Here is a 16931-nt window from a genome sequence, read left to right on the forward strand (position 1 = left end):
AGCCAGCCCAGCACAATTATTAAGCCACTTTGAAACAGCGTTGTATCTGCATCTTCCTTGCCATGAGTTGTCATGGAAGAGGAAGAGTGAGATGTTAATAAAAATAACTTCCCTGACAGTTCAGTCCCACTCCATAGCAAGAGGATGTGTATGTATGTGTGTGTATATATATATGTTATATATCACAATCTAAATATGTATAACTTTGTCAGATGAATGCCACTCAGCTGAACAACTTTGTTGACAGCAGTTAGCAGTATAACTGTTTTACATAAAGCAGCTGACAGCAGTTGGTGTGTAAAGTGTGACTATAGGGCTGGCTGCGGGGAGCAGGCAGGCAAGCTTACTTCAGGGGTTTCAAGTAAGCTTGGCTGTCACAGAAGCATGGAACCTGAGGTGTAAAAGGACAAACCACAAGAAATGTCATAGTAGCAGGAAAGTATTTTCATTGCTTGAAAAAAAAAATAAACTTCAAACTTTGTCATCACATTAAAAACATTACATGAGAAGTAATAAACATATTTACACTTCTGTTCTGATTATAAATATACATTATATACAAAATAATGTTATAAAACGTAGAAAGTTCAGTGCTTCTGATTTTCTCTTTTTAAATTACTGAAATACTAGTCTTCAAAATAAACTACAAACAGACAAACTAAAACCCATATTATTGATTTCTGAAGGTCATCTTCAAACTGGTCCTACGTGGTCAGAGCAGAAGGTCAGTAGTGGACATTATGAAGGGGTCTTGTCTGCACAGTTCAAGGCAGTCGATGGGTAAGCCCAACAACAGGATTTACAAGGGCAGGAATATCGCTGTCCGAGAGATAGCATGGTCCAGGTTTCTTCAAAGAGATCTTGTTTCCTCCCTCCTCATTCTGTCGCACCCCATGGTCTCATCTCATTCATGTCACAGCACTTTCCACTGAGGTGTCCAGTATTGCTGTAAATAGGAGTATAAGAAAAGAGCTTCTGCACGCCTCTGGTTTCCAGGGGCAGGCTTCCCCTTTCTGTGTAGCAATGAATGGGTATGAAAGAAACAGGATGAGCCTAGAACCTTCTAACTCCAATCTCTACCTGTCTTGGCAGAGCGTGTCTCTGTGGATGCCTTGCTATTGGGTATTTGGAACTGGGATGAAGGACGGGAGATGGGGTGTTGCAACCAGATGGAGAAATTGAAGGGGGGTGGGAAGTCACACTGCTGCTTCTCCTTCAGAACATAACAGCTGCAATTTTGAGACTATTTGCAGTAGAAGGTGGCACCTAATTCAGAAACACGACATAAACCCCCAACTCTGTGTCAAAATAAGGCAGGGGGAGGGAGAGAATGAGGAAGGAGAAGAAAAAAGTAATGTCTATTCACAATCACTGGTAGTGCAAAGGGCATGAAAACAGCTGAGACAGCTCAGCACATAAAGGTTCTAGGAGCTGATTGATTTTAAACGCATTTGTAAGGCTTTAAATAGAGCTGGGATCACGCCTCCTCCTTATCAATGGGGAAGAGGCTGTACGCATTCCTTATCACAACTTTTCCTTCTCGAATGTTTAAATCCACAAAAATCCTGTCCCACACTGTGGCTTGGGTCAATCAGTTCTCCAAAGCATCACCAAATGAGATGACACGTAAATTTGGTATTCCTCTTTCCTTCCTCCTCTCACCCCTTACACAGTCTCCAATACATGCAGCAGGAGAGAGGAGACACAAGTAGCTGTGTAGCAGGAAGTATCAACCACCCCTGCCCAATACTGTTCAGGTAACTGCAGAAAGAGCAGTCAAGTCTTTGTTTGGGATTGTTAGATTCTCTTAACACATTTTAGGCACTTTTAAACCCAGAAAAACATGGAGACCTCGTTTATACTGTATCCATTATGTGCATAGCAATGTGTCTTTCTTCACACCTTCCACGGTAACATCTGTGACAGTTAAGTGCCTCCTCATCTACCGGCACCTCCCATAACCAGAGTTCTGGAAAGCCAGGGGTCTGTCCATGAGGAACTGGCCTCAGTATCTCTTAAAAACAACATGTTTAACCCCTCTCTCTTCCCTCTGCCTCCCCTCTTCTATAGCCAATGAGATTTCTGGTATCAAACTTCAAACAAGGGCAGTAAGAACAAAAAGGTGTATTGCATCTTTCAGTAAATTCACAGTCTGTCCAGTTCACCCAGTTCCATCCTCCGCCTGAGAGCAGCAAGTTGCATGTAAGTAAAAACAGTCCAATCCAGTTCTGAATTGTAAACAATGCAGCAGGAACGTCCATCTACTGGCATTACCATATCTGAGGTGCAAATGGGCTGATCTTCAGTCTTATACCTGTCAGGATATAAAATAATACCAGGAATGAGAAGGAAGCACAGCACAGAGTACTGCAGAACTAACAAGTATTTCAAACCAAAGCAATTTAAGCCAGATATTACTGCAGATTAACTATCAGAGTTCAACGGTCTTGGCTGGGTCCAGAGACAAAGAATCCCCAGCAAAAGATGTTGTCTTTATGATGAGTAGCCTCTCTACGTGGACTGGGGGGAAGAATGCTTACAAATATGGGTGCATTAGGTCTCTGTGAAAAGCATACAGTATAGTTAAAGAGCTTGTGTTCAGAAGCATGAAACCTGAATTATGTGGAGAGAGGTTTTAGGGGCTGGCATTCTGAAAATAAAATTACTTCTGGAGATGCCTGATGTAAATCTGGGAGTCTGGCTTGGGTCAGCAAGATCTTCAAAGGAAGATACGGTATGTAGGTCAGTCAGTGGGAATGAAGCGTCTAGCTGTCATCCGTACCTCTGAAAATCCCTTGACTTAGTCTTAAACTTTTAATACTATTGGTTGACTTGTGTTCCAGCTTGCCTTCAAGGGGAAACCTGATATCCACCCTGGCAAGGGAGACAGAATCCTGCAGATCTGACTTCACAGATCACTGCTACACAGCACAGCAAGCTTCTCTTTCCTCAAGCCTGAAACTACTCCTAAAGACAGCTACACTGAAGGAAGCAGGTATTGGTTAACATCAAATTGCCTTTAACTTCCATGGAGCTTTTTTCCAAAGGGTCAGTAATTCCTTAGGAGCTGGTTGCTTCTTTAATAACTCCTTTTTAATGTCTTCAGAGTTCAATGCTAGGCCCTTCCTTTTTCATGTACCTGTCCTCTGAATTTCTGTATAACATCAAGATATCCTACATGGCTTTTATGCCTACCCTAACACATTCGGCTACCTTCCATCTGCTGTTGGAAATCTACATAGCTTTACCCATTTCCACAGAACACAGATTATCCATTGCAGTCATGGGGAAAAAACATGGGTTTACATCAATGGGCCTATGAATGGTTACTATTCATGTAAGAGAATGATTTCTATTTTTGTTGTCTAGCTATTTAAGAGGAAATAATCCTACAACATGCTGAATTTTTATGGGCTGATGTTTTGTGCTTTCATCCCCTGCTGACATATCTAAGCTCAAAATCTCTGCTTTAATAGAATCAGGGCTGCTAATTTCCTTATATTCTTCACTGTATGTTCTGTGTGGGCCACTAAAGAGGAGAGGTGAATGCTGGGAAGCATCAGGATCCCTGAAAATAGAGTAACTTCCTTATATGCAATTCTAAAGGATAATTTACCCCTTTACTTTGTCAATTTATGCTCGTCCACCTGTGTTCTTACTTACCTCTGTGGCTATGATGCACTCATTCCTTTCTTCTGTTATCACAAAGACGGACTGGTACATTGAATCCCTCGGAGAGCATATCGCTGATATCCTACATTCCGGCTTTTCACTAAGGCAGGGGAGAGAGAAATTAACATTAGTTGACTTCTAACAAGCCTGACTCAAAATCTATCATGCATATGGAGGGGTGTAATGAGATAGCCGTGAAGGTGTGGGAGGGGAGTGCAGAGGATGAAGTTTAACATGTTCTATGTGTTGGCAGGACATTATACCAGAAAAGTGGAAGTAAGCAATAATAGCTACTGTCTTCCTACACTTCTGCTGTGTCCAGCCTAATAGCCTACTTCTCAGATCCCTCAGTGTAACAGCCCCAAGCTGATCCCAGACAAGGCTGGGATGAGCTAATGATGAGCCAAACTGATGAGCCAATGCATACTTGCCCTTTTCCTTCTTTGAAGAAGAATAGCTGTTTTTACCCTATCCTTCTCAGTAAGCAGATCATTTTGCCCTTTTAATAAGTAAAATACTTATTTTAATCACTATATGCCTTAACTGCTGCTCCTCCAAGATGTATTGAGGAAGGAAAGACACTTCTTGCTTTCACCACTGACTTAGCTACTCCCATTCCCCTTCACAGTACCCGTACTAGCAACACCCTGCTCAAACACTTAATCTAATTAACTTAGCTAAGGATAATGCTTGGCTGTGACACACATACTGCAGTATAAAGATTCCTGGATTTGCTCTGGTTTGTTCTGTATATTAGCCATTTGAGGTTTCTTTCCCCCCCCCCCCATGTTTTCTCCTCTGCTTCTAGATTGATATGAAGATGAGAAGCCTTAACAAAGACTAGAAGGCAGACTGCATTCTCACCTGTGTAATCTGAGGGGAGACTTTTCTCCTAAACACTTTTCACTTTTGTAGTATTTCTCCTCCTGTGTCCCTCTACTTGTCAGGTCTTTTACCAGATTGTAGTCCAGTTTATGATTCTTGGGTTTGTAGTTTGATTTCTCCAGCCCACAGTCCACTTCAAGGTCTTTGTTTTTGTTGGTGTTTTTGAGCTGGGAAGCTGGAATGAGATTGTCCTTCTGGAAGTCAGACAGGTTGTTCATTGTCTCCAAGTCCTGCTCTGGGTGCATCCTCATCTGTCTGATGACCATTGCTATCATGCAGAACAGTATGAGCAAAGCCACCAGTCCCACCCCCATGGATATAGCAATCCAGGGGACTGGCTTGGGAGGAAGTGTTACAGGCACTGAATAAACTGGCAATTCACAACGGTTGCCCATGAAGCCAGAAGGACAGTAGCAGACAAAGTTGGCACTATAAAGTCCGCTGTAGCATGTGCCTCCATTCTCACATGGTCCAGAAGCACATTCATCTCTGGTTTTGATGTCACAGTTCCTGCCACTGTAGCCTGGCAAGCACGTGCAGGTGTAATCGTTGATCAGGTCATGACAAGTTCCCCCATTGGAACACGGGTTTCTGGCACAATCATTGATGTTTATCTCACATTTCTGACCAGAGAAACCGGGCCGACAGCGACACACACGGATCTGACCGAGGTAAAAGCAATTGCCCTCTGAGGAGAAAAAAGTACAATTAAAAACAAATTAGTCTGCAGTGCACTTCACTCAGAAAGCTAAACCTCCCCCGGTTAGCATTTGGTGCTACCTCAATAAGGAGGTTATTTTACAGAACAACCTCATATCTGAAAGTTCTTTCTAGGTTACCCAATTGTATCACCATGCCTTAAAATATTCCCCTACTAAATACACGATAAAGTTAATTTAATTTACTTAATCCTGCCATCATCTGATAAGTCTTGTGCACTGTTTTGTTGCACAGAAAATGCCAGTGAAAAGCCCAGCAAGCGACTAGAATTAGGGTAGATGTGGAATACAGCAGGGAGAGGGACTAATGTACTAAAGGAAGAGTAGAGGTCAGATTGGATTTCTATCACTTTCGCACTGAAAAGCAGGAGTGATGCAGAGACATGCAGTTTGGGATGAGAACACTCACCATTTGCACATGGGTTGCTCGTGCACCGGTCCACTTTTTTTTCACAGTTCGACCCTGTGAAGCCAAAAGGGCAAATACAAGTGTAGCTGGCTCCTTGGTCTTTCTCCAGGCAGGTGCCACCATTGAAGCATGGAGAATCTATACACGTCAAAGCGCTGTGCTCACAGTGAGTGCCATAGTAGCCAGGGGGGCACAGGCAGTGATAACCGTTCTCCATATCCTGCAAAACACAACATTAGGCCACTGTTATTTGATGGCACCAAATAATAGCTGTTTGCATGCTTGATTTTGGTCGTCAGTGAGCACTGTTCAGTCCCTGCCCATCCACTGATGTTCAGTCCCTGCCACACTGATGTGACAAAGGTGACATTTGGTGAGTAAACAACTGCAGGCTGGACTTTGAGAGATACAGCTGTGAACCAGCCGTATGCAGCTACACAAAATGCAGTTGTAGGGAGCCTACAGGCAGCTAGACAAAAACATTACTAACACCACTACTGTCTACTGGGATCCTGGAGGCCTCCCAGAGCAGAATGTGGTATGTGTCAACCTGCACAGCTGGGATCAGGCTATTTGTCTTCAGCATGGGAGCCCTTTTTATTTTACAAGGGCTTACGCTGCTTTGCCATAGATAAGTCACCACCACCCAGCTCACAACCAAACTGCTTTTTCTTTCCAAGTCATGTATATCCAAGGCCTGGGGAGAATGGAGCTAGGGTCTCGCATCATTAGCTTTAATCTAAACATGCATCAGATTATATTTGCTATCTATAATTGATCAGCCTTTATCAACAGGTAAAATCAATCATTGACTGAAGCCGAAAACATACTGAAACACTAGACTGCAGGAAACTAAAACTGTAGAACCCTGTTTTACAGAAGGTGTTCCAGCTGATTGCCCTCATAGTGTCTGACACTGCAGCAGAAAACAGAAGTTTTCATTTGTTATTAAAATACTTAGCCCATTTCTGTATGAACCTTGGTTTGAGAAGCTTATTTTTTACAGGCCTGCTCCCTCACCAACATTGCATCTTGGCAAGTTCTCATAATGGCTGCCACAGAAACCTAAGGATCGGTTGACTAGTTCTAATCTAGATGATACATCTCCTCCTGTGACAGACTTCCTCCCCTGACACCTCTTGGGAAGGGTTCAGTGTGGTAGTTGTGAGTGTCAGTAACGAACCTGTGTACTATCGAATTCCCATTATGTTGTTACAGAACCATTTGTGGGTAAGGTATACTGGGGCTTGCTTCACACAAAGACTTTACATTTAAAATGCTCTCACCGTGCAACTGCCGCCGTTCCTACAGGGATTGCTGTCACACTCGCTGATCTCATGTTCACAGTCAACACCGGTGAAACCAGGTTTGCATGAACACGTGTAGCTGCCCTGGCCGGTGTTCATGCAGGTTGCTCCATTTTTGCATGGTCTGTGGTGGGTGCAGTAGTTCAGATCTGCAAAGATAGCAGGAGATGGAGAAAATGTCTTTTATGGCTGGGAAAAGACATCCAACCCTAGCCATTCTATGATTCTATGGTGCTGATTCATATGAACACACTTTAGTCAACAAAAAAGACAGAATTTTCAATGAAGTAATTAATTCTGTGACCAACAGGAATAGTGGGGATGATAATCCAGGTAATCATCAGTAATAATCAGGAATTTCATATTACTCTCAGTTTTAGATACTTCTCTACTTCTCTATCACTGTAATACATGATCTCTGCGCTTTGAGACCTGGCAAAAGTTTAACTTTCTTACTGTATACTCTCCCTTTTTTACAGGGATAAACCCATTAGCTGCAATGGGATTAGATGCCAAATGGAGAATGTACTTCCTAAGTGTGTGTTTCCCAAGTGTGTGTTCCCTGAAAGACATGCCACAACACTATGTACATAACACGTCACATACTAAAACAGTAAGCCCCATCTTTGAAAGGTGTGCTCCGAGGCACATTCTGGGGAGGGAGGGAGGCAATAACGATGTTTTGGCTTGGAGATTTAAACAAACACTGGAAATCTTTTATTGTTTATTTACCATGCTCTCTTGTTATGAATGTTGGTAGTTTAAACTGTCTAAATGCTCTGCTAAGCTTGACAGTCCCCTTTTTTTCCCCTTAAATTTGAAAGAGAGGTTAAGTGCACAAGTTCATAGGACGTAAGCAGAAAATCTTTATTATCTCTATAAATACCATAGAGTAATTGGAATACAACTGGTTAATAGATAACTATAAGCAGAAACAGAGCCATGCAACTTTACTTTTCCTGCTTTATTCAGACTTCACCATCTTAATACTTTAACTGTTCTGAAAACACTTAGCTTGCTTTGAGCACTTCATGATCTCAGTGCCAGCAATGCATATATGGCCTTGAGGACATGACTGCTCAGCTGGCTACAGTTCAGTGATTCAGTGGGTTGAATAGGTGGAAGTGGTCTGGTGTACCTTAAAATGGAACCTGTACTTTTCATTCTTGCTTACATGATTTTTCTCTCATGCTCCAGACTTATCACATGAGTTAACTTCCTTGTATGCAAAATAAGGAAGGCCCAAATGATGGTGTTTACTGCTGCTGGGAACTGTTTAGTAAATTGTTCTAGTTGTACAGGGAATAAGTTAAACTTCACTGGAGCAGGCAGAAAACTTGCCCGTTAACACTCATCCATGTTGCTGGGGTTCTTTTCCCGAGGGGAGAAAAACTTCTTTTTTTACAAGAGCTACCAAAAATGTCTGCTTGTTTTCACCCAAAATTGCAGGAATTGGTATCTAGGACAGCGGTGGTACAAACTGATGCCTATGAACATGGACCTTGCAGAAACTTAGTTCTACATCCAATGGGTCAGATTCCTTAGTACTGAGGAGTACCCAATCTTGAGCCATAAGCACGACCTCCAGAACTAACCTTGATCACAGAAGAGGCCACCCCATCCTTCGTCACATATGCACTGCCACTGTGTTTTACACGTCCCGTGGCGGCAGCCTATATGGGGAATGCATTCATCACAGTAGCGGCCTTGCCAGCCAGGGCGACAGCTAAAAGAAAAGCCAAATTAAAACATTAATGACATGGAAAAGAGTTGAAGTTTCTATTACAAAGGGATGTTTTAACTGAAGTTTGGATTGTGATTGCCATCTACTCACATGCACTCTCCAGGCTTGTTGCAATATCCATTCTGTTCAGTGCATCCAGACAGGCAGATGGCTGTAAAGAGAACATAGGAAAGCAGAAACATTTAGGTAAATACACATGGCACTACAGAATATGCTTTTTAAAGGGTGAATGCCAGCTTTAAAATAACTACTTTGGAAAGCAGTTTTGCACTTGCAAAGCCTTGTTTTAAAAATTCTTGGTACAGGGAGCTCTGGAGCAGGAGGAAGTGGGAAAGGAGAGCCAACACTTGACAAATTGTCCTTTAGTTTCTCTGTTTATGCAACAAACATGAACTCTTGCTAGAAAAGGAACAAGAGGTTTTGGCTTGTGCTCACATTAAGATTCCCACTACCACACCACAACACCCGCCTCATCTCCTCTGGCAGCAGGGATGGTAGAAGCAGTTGATGGATAAGCTGCTAGCATTGTAGCTGGAACAGGTATCGCTGATTCAAGGTTATCAGCCCAGCTCCTTTCTCTGCTAGCTCACTCTTTGCTGCTAATGCTCACAGAGGTGAAGCACAGCGCTGGCAGGCAAAGGAGGCAAAGTCCTCAGCATGCAACCTTCTCTCTCCAGACAGGGAGTGGAAAGGTCAGCACGGAAACATGGCCCCAGGAGCCTGCAGTTAACCATGCACGGCACCTTGCTGCAGTGTCAAAGCCACTGTGTTTTAAGGACTGACCACAATGACAGCAACAGCCAGGGTCAGGCCAGCTCGTGGAATGGGACAAGGGGACATGGGTTTGGGCCCCCCATCAAACAAGCTCCCTGATGGCATGGGGAGCTGTGTTTCCTCAAGGCTTCTTGGGCGCCATCCCTTCTCCCACGCTCGCACCCATTCAGCACAGAGCAGGGCCTTGGGGAGCCGAAGTGGGTGATGCTACTTAGGTCGCTGCTTCCAGTGTGTGTGTGTGTGGGGAGCTCCCAACCTCCTTCCGCCTCTCGGCAGCCGTTGCCAGCGGCGGGGCACTTACGTTCGGTGCAGTACTCTCCGGTCCAGCCCGGCAGGCAGGCCAGGCTGCCGTCGGCCTCGCAGACATAGTGCCCGAAGCGGTCGTCGCGGCGCTTGCAGAGACGGGAGCAGCTCTCGCCGTAGTAATTCTCACTGCAGACCACCCGGTAGGAGTAGCGCAGCTGGGTCAGCGGGCCGCTCTGCACGTCCTCCGACCAGTCCTCGCCCACCGACAGCGACCGCTGGATCGACATCTGGCTGATGAGCCAGTCCTCAGAGGGCGGCCGGGAGCCTGCGGGAGAGCGGTCCCGTGTCAGCGGCCGCAGTGCACCGCACACCGCCCGCCACCGAAACCGCAGAGAGAACCCCCCCTACCCCGACGGAGGGGAGCGGATCCGGCCCCCCCGATCCCATATAGATACATATATATATATGTATAGACACATATGTAAGCGTGTGTGAGGGTGAAGTGCCCCACATACGAGGGTGGCCGTCGGGGTGCGCTCACCCCGGCCGAGGGGGCTCAGCGGAGAGGGCTTTGAAAGCGAGGGCTGCCTTGAAATATCCTTTTCCTCTCTGCTCAGAAAAACATCCCAAAGCCATTATTCCTTTCCAAAGGGCGGAATTCGAGCAAGGTGTAAAATACAGGAAAAGGCGGCCGGGGTTCGCTGGCAGCCTCCCGGCTTTCTCACCGCAGCCCGCCTCGCTTTCCCACGCCAAAAATAAACCGGAGGAAACGCAATTGTGTTGGAGATTAGGCCAGGGCAGAATCAAAGCGGCCCCTGATGGATATCGTCGGGGGACCGGCTCCTGATGGTGGGATAAAGCCGGTCCCGGGAGTTATGGTATAAACAGCTGAGCCGGGGCTGCCGTTAACCGTTTCGGGTTTTGGGGGGGGGGGGGGATATAGAGGGGGTAAAGGGGCGCTCCCGACGCGAGAGCGACCCCTGCCGGCGGAGCGCGGCTGTAGTCACCTTCCGGCAGGTAGTTGGCGGGCGCGTGCCAGGCCTGGATGATCAGCGAGAAGGTTCCCTGCGGGAAGAGAGGGGGAGAAACCGAAGTCAGACCGGACACCCGGGTACCCGGCATCCCAATGGGCACCCCAGCAACCAGCCGGGCACCCGGCATCCCAACGGGAGCCCTTGCACCCCACCCGGCATCCCAGCGGGCACTCCGGCATCCCAAACAGGCACCCCACCGGGAGCCTCACCGGGTACTCAGCATCCCACCGGGAGCCCTGACACCCCACTGGCCACCCAGCAGCCCCCCGGGCACCCTGACACTCAACGGGGAACCCTACAGGGTATCCCCGGCATCCCACCGGGCATCCCACCGGGCATCCCAGCACCACCGGTACATACCCGGCACCCCAACAGCCCCCTGCACCGGCATTCTCCCCGCTGCTACGCTCTTCCCTCTCCCTCCTTACAGCCCGCGGATCCTCACGCTCCCCCCCACCCCTTTGCTTTAGTAACGCTTATTATCCCAAGTGCTCCTGGACTGGGTGCGCTTTTTTAATCGCTTTTTTTTTTCTTTTTTCTTTCTTCTTTTTTGTTTTCTTTCCCCCTTTTTTCTTTTTTGTTATTTCCCCCCCCTTTCCTCCTCCTTTGAAGGAAGTTCTGGGAATAAGTCTAAAGGCGAAAGCAGTTTGTTTACGCTGCCGCGCTTCGCCTTGCCCTGCGCCCTCCTGCCCCAGCGCCGCGATCGGGTTGGAAGTGGAATCTCACCGGCCACGTGAAGTTAAAGGGCAACTTGATGGGGCTGTCAAATCTCTCTGTGTCCTTGATGCTGAAGGAGTTTGTGCCCAGTACCGGGGTGATGATGCTGCCGAAAGTGCAGGAGCCCGGGGAGACCACAGCCTGAAAATGCTTCAAGCAAACGCGGAAGAAGGTCCTGCAGTGTGGGGAGCAGGGCTTCCCGCTGGCCAGCGACCCGTGGCTGTTCACGAATTCGTGCAGCTCCAGCTGGAAGACGCCAGAGCCGGACACCCTCTGCACAAAGGGGAGACACACAAAATAGCCAAATCAGACCTTACCCGGCTCCACCACGCAAACTTGTGCCATCACCCACTTTACAGCTCGCGAACCCTCTTTATTTTTGCGATGTGCCATTACCTGCTGCAAAATCATTAACAGAAACGTCAAGCCAAAGGTGCGCAAGGCTGTCATCCTTGTGCTATTCGAGCTCCCAGGTCTTAGTGGGTTTAGTTTTCCTCCTGTATTCCTCAAACGGTCCAAGCGAGTGGCTCTCGGTAGAGGGAGAAAAGAGGCGCGTCACGGCGGTTCGGTTCTCCTGGAGCAACCCGCTCTTCCAAATATTCCCCGAGCACCAGCAGAAATCGGAAGGTAAAATCCAGGTGTCGATCCGCCCCCTTTCTGGGTATTAATCCTGCAGCCGACCGCCGAGCTCCGATCGCCGCCGTCGTCTTTATAAACTCCAGGGCCGGGTGGGATTGGTGGGAGCCGCGGAGGGGAGCGCTGAGCGCGGAACCGCTCCTCCTTCGGCCGGTGCTGACCGCGCTCGGTAAATGGAAAACTTGCCTCGCTTCGAGCTGTTTATATAGTTGCCTCGCATCCTCACAAGCTCATTATGTAAACTGTCAGTCAGACTCACGGGAGATCCCTCCCCTTTTCCATCTTTCCTTTCTGGAAAAAAAAAAAAAAAAAAAAAAAAAAAGAAGGAGCCAAATGTTGCGGGGAGCTCTCGTATCCAGAATTAATACCCTGCTGCTGCCGCCGCCGGTGCCGCGCTGCCCGCCGCGGGGCCGAGCTGATTACGGCCGAGCCGAGCATCTGGTGAGATATTTACGGCGCTCACCCGGGGAGAGTCCCCTCGAAAATCAGACGCCGCTCAGCAGAGCAGCCTTCCGCGGCGGGCGAACAATAGATGAAATGTTTAAACAACACGTTAGTTAGCTATTAGTTACTTGGTTTGCTCTCACTTCTCCCCCTCATCCTCTCCCGCTCCTCCTATCCCCCAGCCCGCCCTCACTCCGCGGACGGAGCTGCCCTGCTTAGAGGGAAGCTTGCCCCGGGTGGAAAGGAAAAGTAAAACGGTGCTTGCTCGACGGGCAGGCACCCGGGACGGCCCCGCCGCCGCCTCCGGGGCGCAGCAGAGTGCTCGGAGGGGGAAGAGGGGGAAAAGCCTTGCCGGAGGTCCGGCGTGATTCGTGACCCCAGCTAACGGCGATGTGCCGCGACCCACCGAGAGAGGGGCTGGGACATGGGCACGGCGGAGGTCTGCAGGCGCTCGGTTGCCCTTCCGAAGCGGTTGGCAAACGCTCACTGAAGCGAGGTGGCTGAAGCCGGAGGCAGGGACGAAGCCCGGCTTTCTTGCTGCTGCCCCGGCCCCCAGAAACACGGGCGAGGTGGGAGCGGGGAAGGGGCCGGGGTCTGGCGTGTGCCAGCAAAGCCCTCGGCCCGCGGCAGCGTGCGCTTATTGTTGGGTCGCGTGTCCCTCATTAAAGCCAAGCACAGAGGCGGCCTTTCATGTGGCTTTTTATTTCAGCTTGTTAAATGGATGGGAGGCCGGAGGGGGGGAGGGAAGGAGGGAGAGATAAACCCTCAGCTGTATGATAATGAGGGTTTGCCACCTCTGTGCCCGCTCGCAGAGCCGCGGATCACCTGGGGAGCAGCGCCGGGGCGCAGCGCTGTGCGAGGCTGCCTCCGTGCTCCCCCGAGGGGTCCCTCTCGCAGTGTTAATTCCCCCGTCCGGGCTCTTTTGGGGGAGAATAAAGAAGGAAAGCCAGGATCTGGACTGTCTGGGGGCCAGGCTGCGTGGGGAGGGCGCACTCCAGCTGAACCTCCCTGGCAGTCCCGCTTCCTTAGAAGCAGCTTTGGTCCGGGATGCGGTTCGGGCCCCTGTGAGAGCACACACCCTCAGGGGAGGAGGGGGGCACGTCTTCCACGGAGAAATAGCTGAGCTTTGCGCATCTGGGTTCTGGCAGGTTTGGGGATAGGGCCAGACCGGGAACCAGGATTGAAACTTCTTCCTGGGAAAGCCGGAGCCGGGGGGCACAAATGCTGACAACACTGAGGAGCTGCACCCCAGGTCTGGAGGCATTGGCCCGGCTGTCCCGAGGATGCACGTTCATGCGTGTTCGCGCATGTGCCCGGCCTCAGCGGGCACGGGCGAGAGACGTGTCCGTGGTGGAGCTAAACAGCAAGGCAGAGGCACAGGCGAGGAGCTCTTTTGTCTCGGCCTCGTAAACAAGTGGGAAGGAGGAATGTGTCGCTGCTGATGAACTCGGAATTTTGCAGCGATCCTCCCGGCCAGATCCCGGCTTTACCAGCAGTAGCGTCAACTGTCAAAATCAAATCTGATGCTAATAGCTTCGGTACTAAATAAAATGAGAGGCCAGATAACATCAGTGCTTGATAAATGGTAATGAGTGTCTAACCTAGGGGAACAGAAGGGCTGTGGGGCTCTTTAATTCAGTATTGAAAGGCTAGCTGGGTACTGCAGGCTCTAGCAGATGTTAGTATGTGTGTGTTTTGATTTTTGACTTGTATTGGACGTTTATTAGGCTAACCAGAGCCACCCCACGCATGGCCACTTGGTCCAGGCACCATCTGGCACAAGCAGGGCGGCGTGCAAGAATAGGGCCTCGCTTCGGTGCGGAGGATCCACAGGCAGCATCTACCATATGGACCCGGAGCTAATGTAGGTTAAAGCAAGACAAGCTGATCTCTGCTTTTCACAGCTCCGCCAAACCTCCCTGCCCGTCCCGGCAGCGGGTACCTGGGCGGCCGGGGGAGCGCTCCCACCTTCGGCCCCCCCAAGCCCGGCAAGAGGTGTGCAGCCCCCGGCCCCCTCAGCGCCTTTCGTTGCGCAGCCACTATGTTTGGAGTCAAACCTCGCACCAAGTTTCGCTTCCTCCCTGCAAGAGAAGTCGCTGCAGGTCCCACACATGTTGTCGCACCCCCATCATCCCCCCCAAAACAAATATTTTCAGAAGTGGAGTAAAACAGAATAAAATCCTCATCGAAACTCCAGGGCATTATTTTGATTACGGCTATAAAAAGAGCCCGTAATAAAATAATAACCGGGGAATATAATAAACCACCTGCTGCATGTTGACACACAAGCACACGGGGTTCAGATTAAATAAATAAATAATAATAATAATAAAAGTTGCATTAATAGCATCAAACAGCTGAGCCTGAACAGCCGACGTGGAGCAGGTCAGCAGCGCAGCTCCTGCACTTCTCCGTGCCCAGCGCGCCATCCCGGGTCGCTCTGGGGAGCCACAGTCACCAAGACTCCCCCCTCCAAAGCTTCGGCTCATTTCATGTCCTGGGATGGGGGGGGTGCCCGCAGCCTCCTTTGGGGTGCTGAGTAGGGTCCGGTGACCGCCATTCCCTGTCCTTGCCACCCTGCTCCCCATCTACTCCGGCTCCCTTAAGTGGAGTCAGGGTACTTCTACCCCCCCCCCCCGCTATTGCGCTTCATTTGCTGCCGGTTTATCTCCAGCCTGGCCCAGCTCGGGGGACGCGTGGCCAGGCCAAACGCATCTCGCTAACGAGACAACGTTAATTAATTGAGGGTGAAAGTTGCCAGCCTGCTCATTTCCCCCCCCCAGCTCCCACCCGGTGCCAGGCCGCTCTCCTCCGCTCCCGGGAAGTGGGCGAGACACGTTCAGGGATGTGGCCGAGCTCCCCTCATCTCCTTTCTGCTCTGCGGGCCCCGGGATGTGGGGGAGGCTGCCCACACAAACCCAGCACCTGCAGCGCGCCCCAGCCACCATCCCCACTTTTCTCGCTTCCCGGCAGCTCCGTGTTTTAACCTGCCCCCCCCCCCCCCCGCGACCCACGGGGGAAGCTCCCGCTGGGATAGGTTCGTGCACGGGGGCTCCCGGTAACGTCGCAGCCACCAGAGAGGGAGGCTCTACCTGGCTCCTGCCGGGATGCTTTCACGGTCCTACCAATACAGCACTGGCTGGGCAGAGCCTGGGTGCTATACAGGGATTTTGGAAGGGGACGAGCCCGAGCTGGAGGCTGCCCCTGCCTCCCTGGTGTCCCGGACTGTCCCCTAAGGCAGGACGAAGCCGTAGCTGGGCAGGCCTGGCTTCCTGGCAGGGCCAAGCTTGGCTGTGGGTGTCCTGCATCTTCACAGAATCATAGAATGGTTTGGGTTGGAAGGGACCTTAAAGCCCATCCAGTTACAACTTCTTGCCATGAGCAGTAACATCTTCCGCTAGACCAGGCTGCTCTAAGCCCCGTCCAACCTGGCCTTAAACACTGCCAGGTAGAGGGCAGCCACAACTCTGGGCAACCTGTGCCAGTGTCTCACCACCCTCATAGTAAAGAATTTCTTCCTGATATCTAATCTAAATCTCCTCTCTTTCACTTTAAAGCTCCTACCCCTTGTCTGGTCCCTACATACACTTGTGAAAAAGTGCCTCTCTGGATTTCCTGTAGACCCCCTTCAGGCCCTGGGAGCTGTTCTAGGGTATCCCCGGAGCTTTCTCTTTTCCAGGCTGAGCAAGCACAACTCTCTCAGCCTGTCTCCATAGGAGATGTGCTCCAGCCCTTGGAGCACCTCCGTGGCCTCCTCTGAACTAACTTCAACAGGTCCATGTCCCTCTTGTGTTGGGGTCCCCACAGCTGGACACAGGACGGCTGGTGGGACGTCATGAGAGTGGAGCAGAAAGGGAGAATCCCTCCTTCAACCTGCTGGTCACGCTTCTTTTGGTTCAGGCCAGGGTACAGTCGGTTTTCTGCGCTCCAAGCGTACACTGCCGGCTCATGTTGAGCCCGGGCCCCGCGGGACACCCCCGCTCCCGCCTATCCTCCTCGTCCCAGAGCGCTTCCGCCGGGCCGCGGGCTGCGGGGCTCGGGGGGACCCTCTCAGAGCGGCTGCTCCCAGCGCCAGAGCCCGCGGGCGGCTCCGCGGTGGTCGGATCTGTGGTAAGGACTTTGCAGCATCCCCAGCGCTGGGGCGGGCGGGACGTTTCCCGTGCACCTTGCGCGCCTTTCCCGACCCTGCGCTTTGGGGCTGGCTTGGCCTCTTTGCTCCCTTCCTTAGTGACTGAGCCATTTATTTCGGCGCTCGCCAGCCCTTCCATGCTCAGAGCCCCGATTCCCCGATGGCTTTTAAACCCTCTTAGCTAGAAAGCTGCGCATCGATTCCGCGCTGGCACA

At 50.2% G+C, this 16931-nt stretch overlaps 2 protein-coding genes across 3 annotated transcripts in view; one reads left to right on the forward strand and one right to left on the reverse strand.

Annotated features, from left to right (window-relative positions):
* The window catches only part of INO80 (INO80 complex ATPase subunit), a 370843-nt gene that overhangs the window by 104044 nt on the left and 249868 nt on the right, over window positions 1-16931 (forward strand). The window lies entirely within an intron of this gene.
* Window positions 430-12321, reverse strand: DLL4 (delta like canonical Notch ligand 4). 2 transcript variants are annotated; one of them, XM_062635772.1, is made up of 11 exons: window positions 11904-12320; window positions 11517-11780; window positions 10764-10821; window positions 9812-10081; window positions 8827-8887; window positions 8588-8718; window positions 6972-7141; window positions 5686-5905; window positions 4537-5245; window positions 3664-3772; window positions 430-2314 (listed from the first exon to the last, which is right to left on the reverse strand). In XM_062635772.1, the coding sequence occupies exons 1-11, from the start codon at window positions 11955-11957 to the stop codon at window positions 2309-2311; spliced, it is 2052 nt and encodes a 683-aa protein (XP_062491756.1). In that variant the 5' UTR covers window positions 11958-12320; the 3' UTR covers window positions 430-2308. The 2 variants fall into 2 exon arrangements, with proteins under 2 accessions (XP_062491756.1, XP_062491755.1); XM_062635771.1 differs by lacking the exon at window positions 430-2314 and having other exon boundaries at window positions 3342-3772; window positions 11904-12321.

This window comes from Pezoporus occidentalis, unplaced genomic scaffold (genome assembly GCF_034315485.1).
Source record: "Pezoporus occidentalis ecotype Australia unplaced genomic scaffold, CSIRO_AGI_Poc_V1 ctg46, whole genome shotgun sequence".
Lineage (NCBI taxonomy): Eukaryota > Metazoa > Chordata > Aves > Psittaciformes > Psittacidae > Pezoporus > Pezoporus occidentalis.